This window comes from Ostrea edulis, chromosome 5 (assembly GCF_947568905.1).
Source record: "Ostrea edulis chromosome 5, xbOstEdul1.1, whole genome shotgun sequence".
Taxonomy (NCBI): domain Eukaryota; kingdom Metazoa; phylum Mollusca; class Bivalvia; order Ostreida; family Ostreidae; genus Ostrea; species Ostrea edulis.
Genome location: NC_079168.1, coordinates 10,352,749 through 10,379,288, shown reverse-complemented (window position 1 = coordinate 10,379,288; position 26,540 = coordinate 10,352,749). Strand labels below are relative to the sequence as shown.

General features: G+C 35.3%; 1 protein-coding gene across 1 annotated transcript in view; it reads left to right on the top strand.

Moving 5' to 3' along the window:
• LOC125651340 (sacsin-like) overlaps window positions 1–23,855 on the top strand; it is a 58,022-nt gene extending 34,167 nt beyond the window's left edge. The window contains exons 6-9 of the mRNA XM_056166639.1: window positions 6,160–6,307; window positions 6,589–8,163; window positions 8,303–18,972; window positions 20,362–23,855. Coding sequence (XP_056022614.1) covers window positions 6,160–6,307; window positions 6,589–8,163; window positions 8,303–18,972; window positions 20,362–20,658 — 12,690 coding nt within the window. The 3' untranslated portion in view covers window positions 20,659–23,855. The remainder of the gene's footprint in view (window positions 1–6,159; window positions 6,308–6,588; window positions 8,164–8,302; window positions 18,973–20,361) is intronic.
• The last annotated feature ends 2,685 nt before the right edge of the window (window positions 23,856–26,540 follow it).

Below are 26,540 nucleotides of genomic sequence, written 5' to 3'. Positions count from 1 at the left end.
GCTAATTCTATGGTCGTTACAATGATCTAGTTTGCCAATACAACCTGTTAATGGGCTGACATGTTTCATACCAATTGTTAAGCCATTCTTTACACCCCGATTTTGACTACGAATTACTCTGTTTACCTGATCAATATATAGGACCTACGGCGGGTATGTGTCAACAGGAAATGCTTATTCCTAGGCACCTGATTCTACCTTTGGTATATCCAGGGGTCCATGTTTGCCTTACTCTTCGTTTTGATAAAGTTTGCTGTTTTCAGATACATCTGATCATCGGAATGTAAAATGACACCACGAAATGATTATATTCCCTGCAAAATAACTAAATGACTACCTTGTTGCTGTACCTCTCAAGTCAAGTTCTGAAATTCCCTTTGAAACTGTCATATGATACAGTAACCTTTCTTATAGAACAAGAAAATCTTCACATGACTCTGTACAATTGGTTCCTGTTATACTGGAATTGATGAAACATTGAGGATAGTTTTTGTTTACTGTATAGCTGGGTTTTTTCTGCGATTGTAAAATTTGGCAACTGTCTATTTTCTAGCTCTTAGGTATAAAGATGTTTCTAGCGAAATATATTTTGGCGGACGTTGAGTTCCAAAATTATAAGCAGTGTAGTGTTAGCAATATATATAAACATTTCACTGTTGTTAGAAACAACTGACTAAAAACCCTGTAGTTTATTTAACTCCTAAGTTCCAAGAGTGCTACATGTGTACCTTAACTCAAAAACTGCTATACAGAGTTATCTTGCAAAATATGTATTGTGATTATAGACACATTTTTGTGAAAAGTTAGCTATCAATAATTTGACAGCAAGATACCATTACCAAACTGCTAAAAAATATGGCAAGCCATTTTGCTATTTATTCATAAAATAAGATATCTCTTTAAATAAGAGAGAAATCTCTTTACACTAGAGATATCTCTATTGGTTGGAGAGATATATGTAAGTTAGAGAGATATCTTTTTACACTAGGGAGATATCTCTTTAACCAAGAGATATCTCTTTAATTAAAAAAGATATCTCTTTAAACAAAAGAGATATCTCTTTACGCTTGGGAGATATATTTACGGAAATATCATTATTACATTGATTGTCGGATAAAAATCTGGGGGGGGGGATTTCATTCACTGATTATTATCATTTTCAACATTCATCGATTTGAAGTGGGAGAAAGTGTTGATGAAAACTATGTGAATTTTGTATTTTTGTCAGACATTCAACATTTGATCGCACCCCTTAGCAATAAATGCTGTAAATTCGTTTGTCATTTTACATTTTAAATTCTTTTCTAAAGTGTTTCTTATTTGGTACATATAGTTAATCCATAAAACCCCATGCAGACGATAAAAATGTACAAAATCAGGGGCGGATCCAGGAATTGCGGTTACGGGGGGTGCCTCTTTATGAGGCAGGGTGTCTGGTGACCGCTTTGAGGCCCCCAGTGGGTCCAGGGGGCGAAGCTCCTGGATTTTACAGATTTTATAGAGCTTGAAATATGTCTCATATTTAGTCATTTGTACTATTTTCTATCATTTTTTATAAGGTGAAATTAATAAAATGACGCAAATTTTAAGTAAAATTAAGTTCTCCCAATAAAGTAACTCAAGAAATCAAAAGATTTTGTCATTTATTTCTCCGGCAGTGGAAGAAATTATTGCCTCTTTTATCGTTTAGTACATTTTTCTAAACAAGATACATGTACCACGATTTACCTAAACTTTGAAAATTTTAGGGGGGGGGGACGGGGGCAGCGGCAGCCCGGCTGCGTCCCCCTTAAATCTGCCACTGAAAATGCATATCATGATACATGTATTAACAACTTAATTATAATCCTATGGTTCAACACCCTCCCCTTTGAAAATTTTCTAGGTCTGCTCCTGGACAATGTTAAAAACATGTAAATGTATATCGAATCCGTATCTAACATGTCTAATCTTTTTATAGAAATTTGGTTTGGTTTTTATTTCTTCGTGTGCAATTCAATATTTTGAAAGTAATTATTTATTCAAATCAACTTTAATACATTGCACAGCTCAACCTGCATTGCAGTTATATACATGTAGCTATAGAGGGTGGAGATGGGAACTATAGCCTCACACGTTTTCGACATTGTTCTTTCTCTGCTAATATATTACTGGAAACGTCAGCCATTTTTTAAAAGTTTAATCTATAGGCTGGTTCCCAACCTTTTTTAAATAATGATAGTAAATTGTAGTGGAAATGTAATTAAATTAACCCAAGAATTGAAATAAAACAACAACCCTTGACCTCTTTTTCAAAAAATTCAAGATTTAGAGCTTTGATTTCATTTTGAATTTTGTAAGATAAGTACCAACTTCTACGGCTGCCCCACCCCCGTTTAAAAAAACACGAAACAATCATACAACACGCCTGATTATATTTATATCATCATATATTGTCTTCTGAAATTCTCGGGATTCATTGTATTACAACTTGGAAAGAAAGAAATATCAAATGCAGCCGTAACCCCCTCCCCTCATTTTAGGTGAAGCTAATTAGAACGGCATCGTTAAGCACGCCCCCAACATGCGATGTAATGGGAGTAACTGCAAAAATGAAGCCCAAGTCATATATGTAAATAAATTGCTCACTTGGTTTACCACTGATGTCACAAATAATGGAGTGAGGGGTGTTAATTAAAGCATAAGTTTAGTTTGCCAAGCTCAATTTTCTTAAATTATGAAATCGTTCTCTTAAATACTTTACCAATTTTTCAACTAAAAAGTTCAGATCAGTAAAAGTGGGAAGAGGCCACTAGGCTGGTGTATTTATTTTTCCATAGCAAATGATGATATGGTGTAATTATACTCAAAATAAATTAAATTAATCCACTTTGACACAAACTCTATGTTAACTCACTTTCCTAAACTCATCTTATATCGAAATACATGGTCACCCCTTGGATTTTTAAGGCTAGTTTCTTGACAAATTTTCATGATACCCAATAAAACTAATGCTCCAGTTTGACATCTTGCACGTGTATCTGTGTCCAGTTCACGATATTCTCGTGCTCTCTGTAAAACACACCGTTGTAACGCTTGTCAAACAGTCTATTGATTCTCTTGTCTTCTATTTATAGAATGCATCGATCGCTATGCGTAACGTTCTTAATATTGATTTTTTTGATATTTAAAATTTTACACATTATACTACGATCGAGTTATTTTTTTTTTTGGTGGTCATAAAAATGTATATATAATATGTAAACCTTTGTTAAACAAAAATGAATAAAAAAAAGACATCATACTTAACAGACATCTGTTCCGGAGAAACGCATATGACTTCTGAATTCTTATTTCATATTATGGGCCGACATGAGTTGGCCCATACTATGAAATAAGAATTCAATAAATTATAATAAGTTAATCAGCACATAATAAGTTAAGCATTTATCTGAGATCCTTATAAGAATTTGATTCAATCCAAGTATTTCATAGTGATACTTAAAAATTTATCTATTATGGTGGGCATTTGGTTTAGGGAGAATTCCCTAAGTATTCAAACTAATAAAAATATTGGAAAGAGATAACTTCTTATCATTGAAAAATATCTCTTTTTAAACGATTAAAGAGATATCTCTAATACTTTGAGAGATATCTCTCTAGGAATTCTGAGAGATATCTCTTTAAGTGAAAGAGATATCTCTCAAAGTAAAAGAGATATCTCTCAGAGTAAAAGAGATATCTCTGTAAGTGAAAGAGATATCTCTCTAAGAGATATTGTAATTGTAATTCCAATTAAATTTTTTAAAAAGATTTATTCCCATGGGGATCTGGGTTAGAATAGGTCCTCAGTACTCCTTGCTTGAGGTGACTAAATGGGGCGGACCTTCAGATGAGACTGCAAAAAAACGAAGTCCCATGTCACAGCAGGTGTGGCACGATAAATATTCCTCCCTGCTCAAATGCCGTAAGCGCTGAGCATAGGCTTAAATTTTGCAGCCCTTCACTGGCAGTGGGGACGTCTCCATATGAGTGAAACATTCACAAGTGGGACATTAAAGAATATAAAATCAATCAATCAATAAAAGATTTATATAGCGCCCTATCAACATTAGTTTTCTAAGCGCTTTACAAATGTAAGAGAAAAGATAATATAAAATTGATGTGCACATACATGTATATTCATGGTGTCAGAATTAAAATGCATAATTATTATTATTAATATATAGCACCTAATGTAATGATATAATTACCCTAATAACATATAAAACAATTCAAAACATCCCTTAGAAAAAATTAGATACATAGCATATGAAAAAAAAAGTAACGGCACTGTAAGAGCTGTAATGTAAGAGCACTAAGTGTGAAAAAAAAACCCACTAATTAAAAGCTAATTGAAAAAGATGCATTTTGAGGTCCTCGCTTTAAAACAAGACAATGAAGTACATTGTCTGAGTTTAAAAGCAGAGATTTCCAGAGACTCGATGCGGCCTTATCCAAACATTGATCCCCATATGTTTTCGTACGTGTCTGAGGTACCTGGAGAAGATGCAGAGATTCGGATCTTAGTGATTGTGTGGGATTGTAAACTTTAAGGATATCCTTTATGTAAACTGGAGATAGGTTGTTGAGAGATTTGAAAGTATGAAGAAGAATCTTATATTGAATTATGTATTCAACTGGGAGTCAGTGAAGATCTCTTAGAACAGGACAGTTCGGATTTTTTTGAGCTTGTTATTAATCTTGCAGCTGTGTTTTGTGCTCTCTGAAGTTTGCTGGTGTGTTTAGAATGAACATCATAAAACAATGCATTTCCGCAATCTGATCTGGATGTAACTAACGGGTTTACTAGAGTTTTACATGCTTCATCATTGATAAATGGACGGATACAGTCAATTCTGCGAATGTTCATAGATGCTGAGCGGGAACTAGAGAGACAGTGTTTTTCCATGGTAAGGGATTTGTCAAAGAATACTCCTAAATTTTTTACGAAAGATGAATCACTTACACAGTCACCAAATTCAAGATCGAAGCTGCTCATAACTTTAAGTCTGTGTTTTGGTGCGAAGACTACAAGTTCAGTTTTATCTTCATTGAGTTTGAGGAGGTTGATACTCATCCACATACGTATGTCCGATAAACAACTTGAGAGTCTTTGAGACATATCAGTCCAATTGTCACCAGGTGCAACAAGGATATAGATCTGGGTGTCATTGGTGTATGTATGATACTTTATATAAGGACGTCTGCATACGTCCCCTAAAGGTTTTGAAAAAAGAAAGTAGAGTTTCGGACCCAGGACTGAGCCTTGCAGTACACCACATTTGAGGGGACAAACATCGGGACAATGATGAACTGACAGCAACACGTTGATATCTATCACTAAGATAGGATTTAATTCATTTCAATGCAGATCCAGTGATACCAAGCATGTTGTCCATACGTTGTAATAGGATATTGTGGTCTAGACATCAAAATCCGCAGAGAGGTAGAGCAATACAGGGATAGCGCAACTGTTATTGTCAAGTGCACATGCGATGTCATGATGTACCTTCATTAGTGCAGTTTCTATAGAGTTTCCCCGTTCTGTACATGGACTGAAAATTGTCGTGCAGTTGATGCATCGATCTCCAAATGAGTTTCGATTCATTTTACAATATCCTTTTCAAGAATCTTCGACACAAACAAGAGATTTGACTCTTTTTTAGAGAGATATCTCTTAAAATTATGAGAAATCTCTCATTTTAAAGAGATATTTCTTTAAAATAAGAGATATCGCTTTGAATTAAAGAGATATCTTTTTTTTTTTAATAAATAGTAAAAGGGCTTGCCATAAAAAAGGCCAAAATTATCTTACGGAAATAAAATCCCGCAGTATGGTATTTTATTATTGCTGAACATTAGATACAATATTTTATTACGATTGCTAAAACATTCAGGGGCAGGTTTAGTTTAGTTCGAATCCTAAATCTTTCGGGGTCAATTTTTGGTGTACTTCATGTAAAACTATTCAGTGACAGGTTTTTGTTAGATTGATGTAACCTCGGGGACGGATTTTGTTTTGTTGGGATCGCTAAATCACGAAAGAAATAGTTCTCTATCAATTTATGAATTGAAATGTTTGTACAAGTGTCACTTTAAGTGGTATCACTCACATGGTTGATCTGTTTTGCCTTTCAGGGACCAGCACTGTGTTTTTATAACAACTCTGTTTTTTCTGAAGAGGACTGGGAAGGGATAACGATGGTTCGTAAAAGCATCAAGCAAACCAATGCTCTGAAGGTCGGGAAGTTTGGAATTGGATTCAAATCTGTTTTCCACATGACAGGTAAGAAAATTTACATTTTTAAGTTTTGCTCTCATGAAAAAGTAAGACGAAATCCTTTCATTGGACATTATAATTTCAAGTAGTGAGTTTAGTAACATTTTTAATAGGGTTAAATCTAGGACTCATGATGGGTGCAAGTAATTTGTAAAGAAATGAAATGTTTGACCATAACTGGTAAATGAATTGTTTAAAGATTAAGAATAGTCATTTTATACAATTGTTGTATCGCATAAAATATAGAATTACACTTTAATCATACTATATCTAAAAATGTTTTTCAGATTACTGCTGTGTCATAAGTGGTGACACAATTCTCTTTATTGACCCTTTATATGCTGAAAAAGACACTGAAAAAGTGTGTCGAATGAATAGAATTGAAGAGTATTGTCATCAAGAAATTTGTGGAAAACGAGGGTTAACTCCTTTACATGGTGTGTTTGGTATTGACGAACATATCACGAGGTCCACAGGACAATATGAGGGAAGTTTATTCTGGTTTCCACTTAGAAGAAAGGCATCGAAACTGTCTGAAAACATTTACAGTGAAACTAAGGTCGTGGATATTTTGAGATCTTTTCAGAAAGATTTGGAGTTGGAGTTGCTCTTTTTGAAGAATATTGAAAAAATTGAGTTGTATGATTATGACAAAAAGGAAAAAGCTTTTAAGATCAAAATGAAGGTTGAAATAGATGCGTCTTCCCTGCAGAAAGTTCGATGTGAACGGAAAGCTTACATATCAAAATTAAATAAAATTGAGGAGAGGTTAAAAAGTGGAAATTCTTTGGAGAAAGAGACACCAATCTGTATGAATGACACACTTTTTCTGCTCTTGACAACACCAGAAAAAAGTTATAGAGAACAATGGATGATTTTTCATTATTTTCACACAGGGAATATGGATAGAGATCTTGTTCGACTGATTCATAATGCACACACAAAGAACAGACCATATGTAGGTATTGCAGCAAGAATTGACAGAGAAATTTCTCATGGAAAACTGTTTTGCTTCCTTCCACTTCCGACTGGTGGAGAGAGTCCGACAGGACTACCTGTTCATGTCAATGGTTTTTTTGCCTTAGATAGCAATCGGCAACACATCAAATGGCCATCACATGATCAAAGTCAGAGTCATGGACATTTGGAGGATGACATGCTGTGGAACAAGAAATTGATAGAAGGAGTACTCCCTGTTGTGTATGTCAAGTTTCTCAAAACATTCCAGACATATTGTCAAAGTAAGCAGAACGCACGGCAATTGTTGGAGCTATTTTATCACTATATACCCATTAAGAACTCTACCAATCAAGAATGGGAATGTGTTGTGGATTCCATTGATAGCTTTCTTATTAACGCAGAAGTTCCATCTATAGAGGAAGGACAATGGGTGCCTACAAAAGAGGCAACATTCAGCATTTTTGAAAAGACTTCTATTAATTGCAAAAAAGCTGTCCTTGAGCTGTACAGAAAATGTTTAAAACAAAAACTTGTTGATTTGGGAAAACATGAAGAGGTCTTTAGGGACCTAATTGCAAAAGACAAGTCAATTAAATCAACTTCTCCATGCACCACGCGTGAGTTGATGAAGACATATGCAGAGTACAGGCAGTTTCCAGCTGCATCAAAAACCCAATTTCTCATCTATTGCTGCAGTGATTACGATCTTTCAGATTTATATGATCTGGAATTATTCGAGACTTATGATGGGTGTTTCCGAGCACTAGACAGCATGAGAGATTTAAAGAGTTGTATGTTTCTTTGTGAACAGGACGAGGCACTCTTTCTCTGCGGAAAAGAGAATCAACTGGTGAAGATGAACTCCCAGATACTAGATATATTACAGGCCATCATTAAAACAGGTAATTAAAACAGCATTTGTATTTGAAGATATATCTTTAATCTTTATGAAAATTCGTGTGACTAGATTTGATGAAGATATGATTGACGTTAGATATGAATTTACACATTAATTGATATTGATCTACTTTCATATTTCAGGAAAATACAACATACAAACACTGGACTGTAACACTTGTGTTAAATTCTTGGGAGAAGTGTCAATGTTGAAGCAGAACAATAAAGTAAATGAAAAATGGGTAAAAGATGTTTGGAGATATGTGGAAAATAACTTCCAAACGTCCTTAGAAACCGTAAAACATCTTTACATTGTTCCCATCAAAGGTTCAGCAACACCACTCAGAAAAATCTCAGATTGTCTCGTGAATATCATTGGGATTGGCAATGAAGAATTATGGACAAAAATATTTGCCCTTTTCAATATTTTTGTGGTAAAGGACAATCTTCTTCAACATTCCTTAATGAAGCCGGGAAATAGTTATGTTTGGTCTGCAGTAAAAGACAGACTAAATGTCTTGGGAAAGCAAATTCAAATTCCAGGTGCTGTTAAAATCTTCAATTCTGGGAGCAGTTCTCAGAGCAAAGAAGAACTGAAGAAATATTTTGCTGATAATAATGGCAATCTGACTCCTTCTCTCCTGGAATATATTAAGGAATTAAAAATATTCAGGAGGCATTCGAGTGTCAACGAATTTGATGGTTATACATCAATTAAAGCCTGTAAAACCATTTTTGTGGCGGACAAAGACTTCCCGGTACCTTTTACACAAAACATGATAGTGACATTTTCAAAGAGAGAATCAGAATTAGTGTCTAAGCTCTCAAATGTCAAAGAAGATTTGTCCAATCTTGTTTCAAAAGCATTGAACAAGTTGACTCGTGAGCCGTCCTGGTTGCCTATGAAATTGAAACGACAACTATGTTGTTACATATTGGAGAAGAAACAGAAGATTACAAACTGGAAAAACATTATCAGTGTTATGAAATCTATCAAATGGATAAGGAACAGAAATAGAGAATACACAGCTTGTGCAAATTTGTATGATCCAACTGACAAATTACTGGAGACTGTATTTGATAGCCAAAAATTTCCATGCGCTGAAGATGTCAACCTCGTGCATCAAATTGGACATCTAACCCGAAAGGATGCTTGCTTCCTCAGAGACATAGAGACAGTCTGTAAAAAGATTCATGAAATGCAAGGAAAATCAGAGGAGAGGGAATTCATGGCCAAGTCAAATGCACTTTTAAAGATTATGGAGGGGAATTATGAGATGGTTTATCATATGTCGGGGTACAAAATTTGGCCCTATGAGAAAAAGAAAGTTCAATGGTATCCAAATTCCTTGTCATGGTTCAAAACTGTAGGCTTGGTCGAACTAAACTTACTACAATCAAGAAAGTCAGCTAATCTGATAGGTTCTGTAATGCCAGTCGCTACTCGGGAATGCAACATGTTACTGAATTCTCTGAAGCACGCATCTCCCATTGATAAAAAAGTTCTGGAACATTTCCGAAATGTGGTAAGAAGTTACATAAGAAGTGAACATTTACAGTACATGACAATAATGGATTCCATTTACCAACATTTTGAACAAAGTGGATGTTTAGATGTAGCAAAGTGTGAAGAATTCATTTTGACAGAATATGGGTTCAAAGACGTCAGTTCAATATATATTGAAAGAGAAATAAAAAGAGATATTGATACAACTCCATATCTATTACCCCTGCCGGTGGAATTGCATAAATTCAAGAAGTTTTTTGAAGAATGTCAGTGTTATCCATCACAAACACCAGAGAGTTTGCTAGAAGTTTTAAGAAAACTGAATGAAAAACACAGAGGGAACTTCGATGTTGATGAAGTGAAAACGGACCTTTATCTGATAGTAAAGATTTTGAAATCTCTATCCAGACTAAAACAGATCTCAGATGAGAAACCGTTAAATATCCCAGTGCAATCCCATGATCAAAGACGTATTATTTTCAAGCCTGCCAATGATTGCGTGTATGCAGATACAGATTGGTTTAGTTCAAAGTTTGCAGAAGAAGAAAATTTGAATTTTGTTCATCCAGAAATACGTAAAGATGTAGCAAGAAAATTAGGTGTACGGTCATTGAAAGAGTACACCCTTGCTGATGCTGAAGAAATGTTTGAGGAATTTGGCCAATCAGAAAAATTGACACTGAGATTGAAATCTCTTCTCGAGGGATATAAAGACGGATTGTCCGTTCCAAAAGAGTTAATTCAAAATGCCGACGACGCAGGCGCAAAAGTAGTTAAGTTCCTTTATGATGAACGAGAAAATAACCAAGCAAGATCCTCACTAATCGATCCAAATATGAAATCTCTTCAAGGACCTGCCTTATGGGCGTACAATGATGCAGAATTTACTGATGAAGACTTCAAGAATATTCAGAAATTGAGCGCTGCAACAAAGAAGGAAGACTCTACAAAAATAGGCACGTTTGGTGTTGGATTTAATGCAGTCTACAACCTGACAGACGTTCCAAGTTTCGTGAGTGGAGGAAGTTTGGTTTATCTTGACCCGCATGAAGTGTATCTTGGTGAAGCCTTGAAAAGTAACAGAAGAAGTCCTGGAATCAAATTGCAACTTAGAAACAAGATTATGATGGAAAAAATGAGAGATCAATTCCTTCCTTATGAAAATGTTTTTGGTTTTCGAAGATCATCTTTTCTACAGGGTGGGACTTACCATGGCACATTGTTTAGGTTGCCTCTCCGCACAAGATCACAGGCTATGAAAAGTGAAATATGCCAAAAAGAATATTCCATTTACGAAATGGAGAAACTTATTGGTTTAATCAAAAAGGTTGCTGGTAATTTGTTACTTTTTACTCAAAATGTACAAGAATTACATTTTTATCGTTTGAAAAATACTTTAAGTTCACCTGCAAAACATATAAAGCGTATATTAATCGTGAAAAAAACGACGCAAGTGCCAATGGAGAGAACAATTCTACAACAGGTTACTCAGCAACTCAAACTTACCAACCTCCTCAACCCTTACCAGTACCTCCAGCATCAGGAAATATATGTGGAGAATGCACCATCAGTTTCACAGTCAGTTAATTGGTTATTGTCATGGTCTGGTGGTGATGGAGAATCCCTTGGCCTCTGGAAAAATAGGAAAAGTGATGGTGCTTTACCACTGGCATGTGTAGCTGTTCCCATGACAGGAAATGAGACAAATTCTCTATGCAAAGATTTGTCGTGTCTGCCTGAAGGGTTTTACCATATTGGCAATTTGTTTTGCTTTCTCCCTATGCCAGTAGTAACAGGTCTACCGTTTCATATAAATGGTAACTTCTCAATTTCAACTGACCGTCAGCATGTTCTTGTCACTTCGTCAGATGAAAAGGAGGACTCCAAGCATGTAATATGGAACAAATGCCTCATCAAGGACGCTGTTTTAAATGCTCTTCTTGCATTATTACTGCGCCTATGTCAAACGCTTAATGTTGATCAGATGCATACATATTACTCACTTTGGCCCAAGCATGTGAATGACATCTGGAAACTACTAGGAGAGGAATTCTATAGAAAAATTACAGAAGATACTTCACTGAAGGTATTTTTTACTTCTAATGGTTGGAAGGTTTTCCATCAATGTACATTTCTGCATCCAAATCTGCAGAGGGATAAACATTTGAAAGAAATAGCACTTACAGTGATTTCTAAGTTTGAGGAAAAGTCTTCATTTATCTGTGATCTTCCATGTGAATTGTTTGAAAACATTAAGACCTTTTGTAAAGAAAAACAGATAGTTACCTGTCAAATATTTGCATGTGAATACTTTTTGCGCAACATCGGGAGCATTGAGTGCCGAAACTATGATTATGCATTGAAATGTATTCTTCTGTGGGAAGATGATAGTATCAAAACATCTTTAGTGAAAACTCCTTGTATTCCAACTCGGCCAAATGGCAAAAAAAGATTTCCAGAGAATTTGGTAGACCCTGATAAATCTGTTTCAAAATTGTTTTCAGAAATTGATGAGGTTTTTCCAAAAGATGCTTATCTAGAAAATAAAAAGACAAGAAAAAACCTGATGAAACTAGGAATGATGACGGACACAGTCTCAGTGAACACCTTGCTTGAGCAAACTAAGGGGGTGCAGAATCTGGTCGGAAAATGCCAAAAATGTGCATATGATCGGATTGAACACATATTACGATTTTGCGAATCCATAAACCTTTCGGAAACGCATAAAGAATTATGGCATAACATTCCTTTCTTACCTGCAGAGCAAAAACCCGACGATTGGCACTATTCGTGGTATTTGAGCAAAAAACTAAATTATCAAGATGACAAAAAGCTTTGCAGAATGCATAAGTCCTGTACAAGGCCCTTAACGATGTTCTTCCGTCCATGTGATTTATTTTTCTCAGCGGAGCAAAATTTGGTTTCTTCAAACCATCTTATTTTAGGCTTATCAGTTAGGCAACAAGATGAACACTACAATTTGCTGAAAAGCTTTGGTGTGAAAAACTTTGGAAAAGTTACGATGGGAATGTTATCATCCCAACTTTTAGATATCATGCAACATGAAAATGTACACGAAAATAGAATTGAATTATGTAGAACATTGTATAGTGCATTTGACTGCAAGCTGGAAGGGAGGAGTAATAAAAAGCACACGGATTTAGCACATTTGTCAGGGAAAACGTGCATTTTTATCGGAGACAAGTTTGTGCGTCCAAGTGATGTAGTTTTTTCGCTGAAATTTGACTGCGAACCTTTCTTGTTTCACTTAAAAGGGAAAGATCTTGGAAGATACAAATACTTTCTGAAGGCAGTAGGTGTGCGACAAAACTTTACGGAAGATAAACTAATTACTGTTTTGAGAGAAGTTCAAAAGAAGAATGGGGAAGACGGGCTTTCCAGGGATTCCCTTCATGCTGTGTGTCAAATTGCAATGCTTCTAGAGTCAATATCAAATGACACTATTTCATATCAGTTACGAGATCAACTGTTTCTTCCAGATCACAGAGGGATAATGCGTAAAGCCTGTGATTTGTGTCAAAACGACTTTGACTGGATATCAGAAAGCCCAAACATGACATTTTTACACCCCGGCATTACAAAATCAGTTGCAGGATTTGCAAGAATTAAATCTAAAAGAGAGCAAGATTTGTGGGCATCCTCATCTGAAATTGGATTTGACTTTGGACAGAGTGAGGATTTAAAGAGCAGAATAAAGTCACTTCTAGAAGGCTATCCAGAAATAAGTATTCTGAAAGAATTGTTGCAAAATGCAGATGATGCAGGTTCTACTGAATTGCATTTCATCTTGGATTCTAGACAACATAAAACAGGTAAATTATTCAGTGAATCATGGGCAGAATTACAGGGACCAGCTTTATGTGTATTCAATGATGGTGTGTTTACAGAAAAAGACATCCAGGGCATCCAGAATCTTGGGATAGGAAGCAAAACGAGGGACTCAACCAAAACCGGACGTTATGGAGTAGGGTTCAATGCGGTGTATCATTTAACAGATGTTCCTTGTTTTCTGACAAGAACGGGCGATGAAAACATCCTGTGTGTTCTTGATCCGCATTGCAAATATATACCACATGCAACAATACAAAAACCGGGACGAATGTTTAAAGATGCTTTCAATGATCTGCACAAAAATTACCCAGATGTTTTATCGTGCTTTCTTACCAATGAAAGAATTTGGGAGAAAGGAAAAGGAACGCTTTTTAGATTTCCTCTGCGAAGATGTGACTCGGAAATATCGAAGAGATGTAGCCCAAAAGACATTGAAGAAATGTTACAGACATTCAAAGCTGAAATGGGAGAAAGTATGTTGTTTCTTGACAATGTTAGAAAAATTCAAATCTCAAAAATAGAAAAACATGGCAAAGTGAAATCAGAATTCTTTGTTGAGGTTAAAAAATCCACAGATAATGATACTGATCCACCAAATGCTAAAAAACGGCTTGCCAAAAATCCTTTGGATTTTGAATCAAATTTAAGTTACAACTTAGAATTGAAATACAACGGAGCATACTCAGAAAAATGGTTAATTGTGCAGCAATATGGTTTTCAAAGTGGTAACAATGCTATTGGAAAACTATCAAGCAAACTAGGTCTACTTCCAGTTGTAGGTGTAGCAATTCTGAGATCGCAGTCTTATCGTGCCTTCTCTTATAAAGCATTTTGCACACTTCCTTTACCTGTGGAAACTGGGATACCAATGCACGTGCATGGCCAATTTGCTTTACAACATGACACGCGTACAAACATATTTTGGCCTGACTTACACTCAGACTGGGATGAAAGACATCGATGGAATAAATGTTTGATTGAATGCGTTGCGGTCCCAGTATATGCAAAGACACTTGAAATCTTGAAAGATGAGATTTGCAAATACGGAAACTACGAAACAAATCGAATGGGCTGTTTTCATCGACTGTTTCCTGACATCCCCCAAATGAAAGAAATATTTTGTTATTTAGCCTCGTGCTTTTACAAACACGCTGCATCTAGTAACTTGGAGATTTTTCCAGTTATTCAAAATACGGAAAAGAATTCGACTTGCAGATGGGTAGCCATCCAATCAGATGTTTACTTTGACGATCTAGATGAACACTTCAAACATATTTTTCCCCCAGAAAATGACACTGACTGGAAATTTCAGGAGGAAGCGGCCAAATTTGCAAACTTGCTTCGAAATGTTGGCATAAAATTGTTGAACTCGCCATTATGGATACACAGCAGTATGGAGATGGCAGAAATTTCCGTGAAAAAAATAAGTCCACGATCTGTTTTGATTTTTTTTCAAAATTTCGAAGATGTGGATTGCGAATCTGGAAGATATCATTTGCAAATTGATGTTGATATCTACAAAACATTGTTAAAAAGTGTACAGAATGTCATTAAAACACTTGAGTTTTGTCTGCATGACAAGTCTTTGAAAAGTGACGAATTCAAGAGTGTGCCTTTACTTGTAACAGCAGATGGATACCTTAGGAAATTTACAACAAGGAAAATGATTTACCTTACGCGTTTAAGCGATTACATTAGCATATTCCCGCGGTCTCAACACCAGCTTTTGCACCCTGCTCTTAAAACTATTGTTTGGGATCATCGTAGTATGTTTGAACCTTTCATCAAATATATTCATTTAGATGTACTAGCTGAACTTTTAAAAGAAAATTTTTCATCTGAAATGCAAGGATGCAAAACAACTGTACATGAGGTTGATTTTCCATCACAGAGATGGTTGCAATTGTTTTGGTGTTTTGTTGGAAAGTTGTACAAGGAATTTAGATATCAGGAAAAGGGGGATATCAAAACTTTTGTGGATGAGATGAAGCTTCATATCGAAGAATGGGCACTGGTGCCTGTCATGAGCCCAAACCAACTAGAATCTAAAGTACTGTACCCAATACAAGATGGAAAGACGATATTCAAACTAATTCATGAAGTCCAGTCAGATGTAGATAATGATGCTGGTAAAGTGACTCAGGCAATGAAAAGAATGTGTCTCCCTTATCTGGATATGACCGAAATTACAATCCCCACAAAAAAGACGGATCATAAAATGAAGAATAGGAAATGGAAGTTTGAAGATGCCTCGTTAGTTCTGAGTCATTTGGTTGCTACTGCTGACAATGCACACGATATTCTGCAGTGTATTGTGTCAAATATTCATCAGTTAAGAAATAGATCAGAAAGTGAAATTCTAATGGAATATTTTGAAAGCAACCTTTCCATATTAAAGTGTCATCAAGATACGAAAAAACATTTCAAAGTTTTACCATTTTACGAAAATGTCTTGGGTGATTATCAAACACTTGATGCAAATCTGAACACTGTTGTTGCGCTTCCAAGCGGAATCCCTGAAGATGGACTGGACAAACTTGGTTCAGTGTGTGGAATACAATTTTTAAAGCACAAGAGTTATACTGAAGTCTACAGATTTGCTGGATGTAGAATCGTTGATGTCGTAGAACTGTACAAGGACTATATTCTTCCAAATTTTAATCATTTGCCGGATAGGGATATTTTCATACATATAGTAAAGCTAAAAGATGATGTTCAACTAACTCCAGGAATTATCGATCTATTGAAGCAAACAGCTTTTCTGGTGAAAAATGAATGCAGACAACGTGCATGTCAGTTTTATAACCCACAAATAGACTTATATTCTTCACTTTGTCAAGAAAATGACATTTTACCAGCACCATTTTCCGAGGAGAAATGGATTCCTTTTTTGATACTGTGTGGTTTGAAGAATGAAGTTACAAAAGAAATATTTCTTGAATTTGCATCGCGTGTCGAGGAAAAAGAAAAAACATGCGGTATGTGCACAACTGTCGAAAGGTGCTCTACAATTTTAATTGAAATCTTGAAGAGTGAGAGGATGTTTAACATGTGTCAGCAGTTCATGAATAGAATTAAAGACATTCATTTTATCCTGCCTCATAGAGTGGATGACAGGTTGAGGATGATACACCATCAATTTGCCGACAATCAGTTATTGAACTTTGCAGACTCAGAACTTGTGAAGAATGAGGAATTAGTGTGGACAAATTGTGGGATTCTAAATAAAACAGCGTGTAGTGTTGTTGATGATCAAGGTGTATGGCAAATCTTTGGACATGACGAAAAACCGCCTGAGGGAAAAGTAGTTCAACATATCAAACTCTTATGTTCCAATCTTACAACAGATCAAACCGTAAAGTTGGATGAAAATCAAGAAATTGACCATAAGTTGCGTTCTGTCTTTCAAACAATTTATTCATACTTGGAAAGTTCAAGTAATGGCATAATAGAGTTGCTCAGAGACACTTCATTCATACATATCATTGAGAGAAAAGCATTTGCTACACCAAATAAAGTGGTTATAAACATGGAAGACAATTATGAGATCCCTCCATATCTCTATAAAGCTTCGACATATTTTGGACAGTTTCACTCGGTTTTTCAAAAATTTGGATCTGCAGAAAAACTGTACAGCAATCATTGTGCAGATGTTCTGGGAGCAATTTTTAAGGAAACAGAAGGTGATATCACTGACCCAAATGAAAGGAAAAACACGATCAAAGCTGTTGAGATTCTTTTTGAGAAACTGAAGCAGGAGGCTTCTGATGTCCAGTTGAAGTCACAAATTTATTTTCCAAGCCGCGAGCATAAACTTATGCCCAGCACAGATCTTGTTGTTGTTGATGATCGAGTTTTAGAAAAACGAGTTAATAAAGGGAAGCCTGAATTGAACTATTTCATTGGATTCAATGAATTGAAAATGGAAAGTGTGCGTGATCCAGTGAAAACAATTTGCCTCATTCCTGTTGAATACAGGCCCAAATTATTAACAAAAATTGTAACAGAGGAAATATCAGTGGAATGCAAAAGTCAGAAATGTAGAGGTGATAAGGCGAAATATTTGCAAAACTTTTTGTGCTGTGAAGAATTTGTTAGAGCTGCTATTCGCTTGGTGCGACATGAACGATATAAAGAAGACAAAACATGTGGAGCTGAGGAGGAAAATCACATCAGAGAAGCATTATCAAAGTTGAGAATCTTTGAGGTGGACAATTTAACAACCGTATTGAAATTGAATTCGGAAATAATAAAAAACACAGAAATGAAGCGGATTCTTTCCTATGTTAGTGATGAGGAGAACCCAGACATGCTATACATTTATCTGAATTCGGAGAAGCGATTAGAAAATACCAAGTGGATTGAGTCCATTGCAGATGAGCTGACTCGTGTCATTAATATTGTATTGAAAAGTGAATTGAATGAAAGTTGTTTACATCTTGCTCACATCCTTCGTTTCATCGAAAATCCGACATCCATTGAATCATACCTAGATAGCAAGCAAATAATTTCAGTTGAAGACACATTTCCAAATAGTGTACCTTTTATTCCAGAATTGGGATCAGAAATTCCAGTCAGTTTACATCACTTACTGCAGAATTCATTTGAATCACTGGAAAGAAATGAGTATGTTGGATATGAACAGTTTGATCTATTGGTTGACGGTGACTCTGATCCAGAAAATTCCATTCCAGTTTTTTTGTTTGCACAAGTGGAAGTTGACGAAACAAAGGAAACAAAAAATGTGTGGAATAAAAGGTTTAAAATCAATATTGGCTCAGAAAATCCGGTTACTGTCAGTGCAACCCGAATATATAAGTTTGTCAGAAAGCCCAAGAGAAGTGAACGTCTCGAAATTGTAGTTTATGCTCAAAGTACATCTAATGAATGCAGCCATCCACCCAGGAGTGAAAGAGGAAGAAATCTAAAAGAAGAGAAGGGACTTATTAAAAATATTATGAAAGATTCTGTCGATAAACCTCATAATGAGCAGAAGAGAATATGGAAGCGACTACTCCTACAATACCACCCAGACAAACATATGGAAAACAAAGAATTTTACACGAAACTTACGCAGTACATCAATAGTTTAATTCAAAGAATTAATGACGGTCGTACATTGAACTACGACAGTGATGACGATGTTGATGGAGGATCTGGATTTAGGAGACCTCATAAACACTATCATCCGTTCCGTCCCCCACCAAGACACGGATTTAACTTCTCGTCGTTTTATGAACATTGCTTCAATCGTGGAAAATCGTATGCTGAAGAGGAGAGTTCCTACACACCTCCACCAGAAGACCAAGGATATTTTCGAGAATTTCGAAGACGTGGTACCCAACCTGGTCAAGCTGATAGGTGGTATCGCCAGGCGAAATACGACCTCGCAGCTACACAGTGTTGTGAAGGCCTTGATAATGCTCACAATTGGATATGCTTTAAATGCCACCAGGTAGGATCATCTATCTTTAATAGTATAAACTCCTTTGTTTGTTTTTAAAAAAACTCATAGAATAGACTGTAAGCAATAGGTTTATGATGACAGAGTTTGACGCACATTTCTTTCGGTATTGTTGTAAATTCTTTATATTAGAGTCGTCCACTTCTGCTTCATACTTAGATATTTTATTGAAAGTAGACATTAACGGCAAACTGACAACTCAACTGTATGACAAACGGGATGATTTCAGCTTCTCCATCGTCAACTTCCCATATTTATGTAGCAATATTCCATTATCACCTGCATATGGTGTTTATATATCTCAACTGATTCAATATGCAAGAGCTTGTTCTGCTTATAGTCAGTTTTTAAATCGAGGTAAGCTACTGACAAACAAGTTGATGGTACAGGGGTTTCAACATTCTCGATTGAAGTCAGCATTTTGCAAATTCTATGGTCGTTATAAAGATCTAGTTCGTCAATACAACCTATTATTAGGTCAAATGCTGTCTGACGTGTTTCATACCGGTTGTTAAGGCACACTGATTTTGACTGCGGATAACTCCGTTTACCTGATCAGGATATAGGGCTCACGGCGGGTGTGACCAGTCAACAGGTGATGCTTACTCCTCCTAGGCACCTGATCCCACCTCTGGTGTTTGCCTAACTATTTATTTTGTATTGCTTATAGGAGTTATGAGATTGATCATTGTTCGTTATCTTCACCTTGCATTAGTAAGCTCTTCTAAAATGAATCAGGTACTGTGATCAGTTTCCCATGCAATTCAACCGATCAAGATATCCAAAATCAAATATATTCATTAAGTGACATTACCCATGTATTTTAAGGTATTTAAAACTATGGCATTGTTTGATATATTGAAAGGACAATATGAATTGTGCTCGATCAAAATATAGTCAAATCCATCAAATGGACAATGGATGAATTCTGTTTTTATGATTTAATAATTCCCACCTTTCTGATAGGCTGAGATTCAGCAAATAAAAAAATAGAATGTTCATTTCCATGTGCCTTCGAGGTGAATATGATATTTGATTTTTCCAACATTCAGGCCAAAAAAGAAATTTTGAATTATCAAATTGATATAATTTAATATTTTTTGGGCATCCAATGAAATTCCGTGTCTCTAATCACTGTCGAATAGATCTTGCACTCTAGCTATACACAAAGATGGCTGACCTGATATAGTTTATACTTATGCTGTAGAAGCTGGTTTCAATGTTTTTATTTAGTCAGTCATATAATAAAACAAGTATTGACCTATTTCAGGATTATCATATTTTGATGTTCTCTTCGTTTCAATAAAAGTATTGTTCATTTTGCTTGATGCCAATGTATGCTTTATTAAAAAATACATAGATATTCTTACAATTCTTAAGGCTGTTGAGAAAGCATTAAAGGCTCTACTATACCAGAAGGATGCAGATTTAGTCATGCGTACGCACAATCTGTTGATGTTGGCATCAAGGTTCGGCAATAGTGTGCTTACATCTCTTGTACAGAAATTTGAGGAAATAACGGGATCCTATGAAGCCATGAGATACCCAGATGTGACACAGGGGTCAATTCCATCAGACATCTACACAAAAGAACAAGCCTCTAGAGCTTATACAATTGCAGAAGAAGTTTTAGTGTTTGTCAAAGAAGAACTTGAAACGTTAAGACGTTCTAGTTGAGAAGCAATAAAAGTGAATCAAAATTACAGCATATTGATGGACATAAAAATGTGTTAATATTACTGTATATTACTGTAATGTCACAAAATCTTATTACTTTAAACTTAATTGCGTTGCATATATATATAGATTGTTTTAAAGCTATTTGTTTATATTCTCATTTACTCATAAATTCTCAATCAATACCCTCATAAGTCCCCAATATATGGCTGATAAATTGCAAAATGGGCATAAAAACGACATACAATCATTTATCATTATAATATGTCATCAATGTGGCTGTTTGAGAAAAATCTGTTTAAAAGGAATTTTGAATGGTGTTTATTTTAATTTATGTACTTTTTTTCCCCAATACTGTAAATATTTATACATTGTACATATGAGTTCAGGAATATCATTTTATGCCCCCGTAATCGGAGAGTCAGGGGCACATAGGTTTTGGTATGTTTGTCCACAAATGTTTTTAAACCTTGGCCGTAACTTTTGAAGGTTAGTGATAGGACTTTCATATTTCATATGTGTATTCCTTGAACAAGACCTTTCTTTTGGTACCAGAATTGCTTTGATGTCATACTGAGGCCTCAGTGTTTCACAAACACATCTTGATTTTTAGAAATAGATGTGAGTGATGAAAGTGGCATAGTTTACATGGTGATATTTGTATTTCAAATACACTTTAAATGTGGACTTGATATTGCAAAGTTTTTTCCCTGTACATATGTAAGCTATGTGTTTAATTCATACATGTACTACTGTTTTTGATTTATACACGTACTGTTTTTCAAATTCATACATGTACTATGCTTACGTAGGCTTGCCGAGTAAAATGTGAAGGAATGGTTTATTGATTTTTCTACTCCATACATGGGAATCATGAACAAATGGAGACAGCTAACAGGAGATTGTCTCTTTTTGGATGTCACAAACATCCCACTCCTTAAAATTTTGGATTCGGTGACCAGGCCTGGAGGTTATAAAACTGTTTTGAGCACGTTTTCGTACTCGAACTCCAACTTGCTTTAAATCGTACTCATATTCAAAAGTGAAGGTCATAAAACTTCTATAAAATCATTTTTACACTCAAATGGAGTACACGATTAAGATTTTTTGAGTATGTTTCGAAGCTTGTTCAGACTTGTACTCAAAACAAATATGGATGAGTATGAGTGTGGTAAAAGTTTTATAACCTCCAATTTTCTCCTTTAGATTTTATGATATATTCTGAAACCGTTTTGAATAAATCTTTTTGTTAGCAACATATACATGTAGTTTACAAAAATGTATTTGATTTAGGGCACCAGTATAATACAGCGTAGTGTCATAAATGAGTCAACGTTCATGCTTTTTGTTATATATTTCATTGAAGCAATGCCTTTTGTTGTTAAACTCGTTATGAAGTAATTTTTTGTGTAATCATTATGGAATCAAAGCATTGAACCCCATCTTAACTCTCGTTGAGAATAAACATGTTTTAAATCTCTGTGAAAATGTTTTTTAATGTATATATATATATAGTTACAAACTGTAGTTTGTTATAGAAATAGAAGCACTACTCAACATTTATAATGCAGTGATTATGCTAAAAAATAATGTTTCATGCATGATTTATATGTGTATACTTACATGTCGACCGGTCGACAGGGGATGCTTACTCCTCCTAGGCACCTGATTCCACCTCTGGTGTGTCCAGGGGTCCGTGTTTGCCCAACTATCTACTTTGTATTGCTTGTAGGAGTTATGAGATTGATCACTGTTCGTTATCGTCACCTTTTATATAATCATTTAGAATAGACTTTGTGTGATCAATGTTGCAATTGCCTAAAATAAAAATTCCATATAGAGTTTGAAAACCGATCACATTCATGTACATAAAGACATGTCAAGAAATTGTAGTGGGAAAAAAAATTGTCAAAATTTGTTGAGTGCTCGAGTTTTTTGGCATTGGCATAACACAGATTTGTTCAATTTAAGAAAGTAAGAATTGTCAATATTGCGTCATGAATGCCATAGCAGAAAGTGCCTCTAGGTAATATATTTCTCCGTATGTAATCCGTTGGTTGTATTTTGTTTTTAAAAAGACACTGATAAATGATGTACTTATGATATATGATGTACTTATGATATATGATGTGCTTATGATATATGATGTAGTTATGATATATGATGTGCTTATGATATATGCTACACTTAAGATATATGATGTACTTGTGATATGTGATGTAGTTATGATATATGATGTACTTATGATATATGATGTACTTATGATATACATGTATGATATACTTATGATATATGCTGCACTTATGATATATGCTGCACTTATGATATATGATGTAGTTATGATATATGATGCACTTATGATATATGATGTACTTATGATATATGATGTAGTTATGATATATGCTGCACTTAAGATATATGATGTAGTTATGATATATGATGTGCTTATGATATATGCTGCACTTATGATATATGATGTAGTTATGATATATGATGTGCAGTGCGAAATGTATATCAGATGTTACAAAGTAAAACGGGATGTGTTGTGTAGATTCTGCTACAGTAATATTTTTTAAGAAATAGTGTTAGCGCTTCATGAAAAGTATACCGGCGTGAAGCCTTGTAGTTTATGCCCTCATGTATTTTTAAAAATGAAAATTATATACTATATTCTTTCATTTCTGTCCCAATTCCCAGCCATTAGAATAGACGCACTATGTAATACTTGATATTCATGTGCTCATTGTTCACAACTACATCATATTTATGAGGAAATGGCTATCCTTACAATTGGTAGCAACAGCGTTTGATTTGTAAATATCATGAGTTAGGTGCATTGATACGATCTTCCTATTAAGGATGCACCACCAGAAATGCAGAAATGCAAATACTGTATATTCGTGTTAGACATAAAGTCTGAAGATTGTTTTTGGATATGCACTCGAGGATGATTTATTTTTCTTTTTTCTTTAAAGGTTAGAAATTATCATTCCACATTAACGTATTGTCGTTAGACTTGTATTAAGGAGCAGAAGTAAATTCCTTTAATCATTACCCGAGGGTTTAAAAACCCCAATTTTCAATGAAACATATTTGCATACATGTATTTGTATTGTTTTTATTTTCTAATGATAAAATTACATTGTTATGTTTATACAACAAACACTTTTTGCTTCAATAAATAACAGATAATTTAACATTCTTTACATTGTTTTTTTCAGGGTAAAATGACATAACCTCAGTTATTAAATATTGATAAGTATATCATATTTTATTGTAATAAACCTAAGTACAAAGTGAACAACCAGGTGCATATATGTTCAACAAAAGTACCTAGCCTTAAAATATGATATTGTACCATTTTGAAACGTAATATACTATTCAATTTGTTGTCCAACATAAATTTTTTAAAACTTTCAATTTTTGGTCAACCATATAGTCCAGGAGTGACCCAGAAGAGATATCACCATATCATATCGTCAACTTCACATATTTAGGTAGCAATATTTCATTATCACCTGTATATGGTGTTTATATCTCTCAACTGATTTGATATATGCAAGACCTTGTTCTGCGTATGACCAGTTTTTAAATCGAGACTGTCTACTGACAAACATGTTGATGTTTCAGCAGTCCCATTTAAAGTCAGCATTTCTTAAGTTCTATGGTCGTTATAATGATTTAGTTTCCCAATATAACCTACATTGGGTCAAACGCTATCTGGCGTGTTTCATGCCGACTGTTCAGCCGTTCTTGGTACACTAATTTTGACTGGATTACTCCGTTTTCCTGATAAAGACGGGGCTCACGGCGGGTGTGACCGGTCGACAGGAGATGATTACTCCTCCTAGGCACCTGATCCCACCTCTAGTATGTCCAGGGGTCCGTGTCTGTTCAACTCTTTATTTTGAATTCCTTGTAGTAGTTATGATATTGATCACTGTTTGTTATCTTCACCTTTCATCATCGTTGTGGTGCGTTAATTGACATATGAATATTTTCAGCTTCTCAAAAATGAACATACACATGTTGCATGTTTAGGGTGAGGGAACACGAATATTGAATTTTACAATTCTTATTCCCGGGGATTCTAGGGTTGGGACAAAAACTATTTAAATTTAAAAAAAAATCTTTTTTAACCTTGTATATAAAACAAACTGTATGGTCATGATGTTCCAAAATTCGAGAGGGGGTGTCTAAACGGATAATCACATCATCTTGAGATATGTACACCATGACCACTGTGGAGAAGTGAGGCAAGACGGATTCAAAATTGTGCAAAATTATACAGTATACTATCGGAAATCTTTTAAAAGAAATTGGAAAATGGTTACTTGAAAGATGGCGCGTTATCACATATTTAAAGTGACCATATGGTATTTATATCTGTAAATTGTGGCCATGAAGTACATGGTGAATGGAAGTAGAAATACAAGAAAGAAGGTTATACGTGCATCATAATATTATGAGCGCCAAATAGGGGAAGGGGTATCTTTACATGTAGAAACCCCAAATCTACATTTATTTACCATATCCAAATGTCGAAATATTTAATTATTGGATTCAAATTTACAATAATAAAAGACACAAAAGTAACAGAATCCAACAAGATGTATGGACACCCTTTATCTAGGTTTTCTTATCAGTAACGGACATCGTTTTTTGTAGTTGCCCTCATCATCCCGACATTTTATATGATTGATTTCTTTATTTAGGGATTAAAGTGTACAAATGCTGTTGTGTGCTTTATATCTAGATCTAGATCTAGTAATACATCAACGAAAACATGAAGCACGGAAGAATAATCCGCTATATCATTGCAAGATCGACGATATGATTTTCATCCGTGTCTGCCTGCAGTTAATAGCTAACGCATACCAAAATAACAATCGCGCATGTCTGACTAGCAACAGCCAGTTTGACGTGTACAATCGCGCATGTCTGACTAGCAACAGTCAGTTTGACGTGTACAATCGCGCATGTCTGACTAGCAACAGTCAGTTTGACGTGTACAATCGCGCATGTCTGACTAGCAACAGTCAGTTTGACGTGTAGATAATAGAAACTGATGTTTGCATGTTAATGTGAAAGTTTCCATCTAATAATGCAATGAGGCTTCCAAAGTCTCTAATTCTACAAGAAATCTTATTCTCATCTGCATATGGTTTTTATAGCTCTCAACTGATTCGATACGCAAGAGCTTGTTCTGCGTATGGTCAGTTTTTGAAATCGAGACAGGCTACTTACAAACAAGTTGGTGGTGCAGGGGTTTCAACAGTCTCGTTTAAAACCAGCAGTTAACAAATTCTATCGTCGTTATAACGATTTAGTTTGCCAATAAAACCTATCATTGGGTCAAATGCTGTCTTGCGTGTTTCATACCGATTGATAGACCGCTCTTAGCACTCTGATTTTGACTACGAATAACTCCGTTTACCTGATCAAGATATAGGGCTCACGGCGGGTGTGACCGGTCGACAGGGGATACTTAGTCCTCTTAAGCACCTGATCCCACCTCTGGTGTGTCCAGGGGTCCGTGTTTGCCCAACTCTCTATTTTGTATTGCTTGTAGGAGTTATGAGATTGATCACTGTTCGTTATCTTCGCCTTTCATTGTAGATTTCCAATGATGAAATGTAGATAGATGTGATTGATCATTAATTGTTCGTTATCTTCTTAACAATTAAAATTGAATTTACCCCTGAGAGTAGTTGTCATCGATACTCCTCCTGCACCGTAAATGATAGGAACAACAGCTCTAGGAAGTAGTAAAAAAGTACAGATTCAGTGACGTAGCTAGCCAAATTTGTTCATGCACAACGCTGAGTGTTTAGCGGAGTAATAACTATCTATGTTTACATCTTAAAGTAGGTTTAACGCTG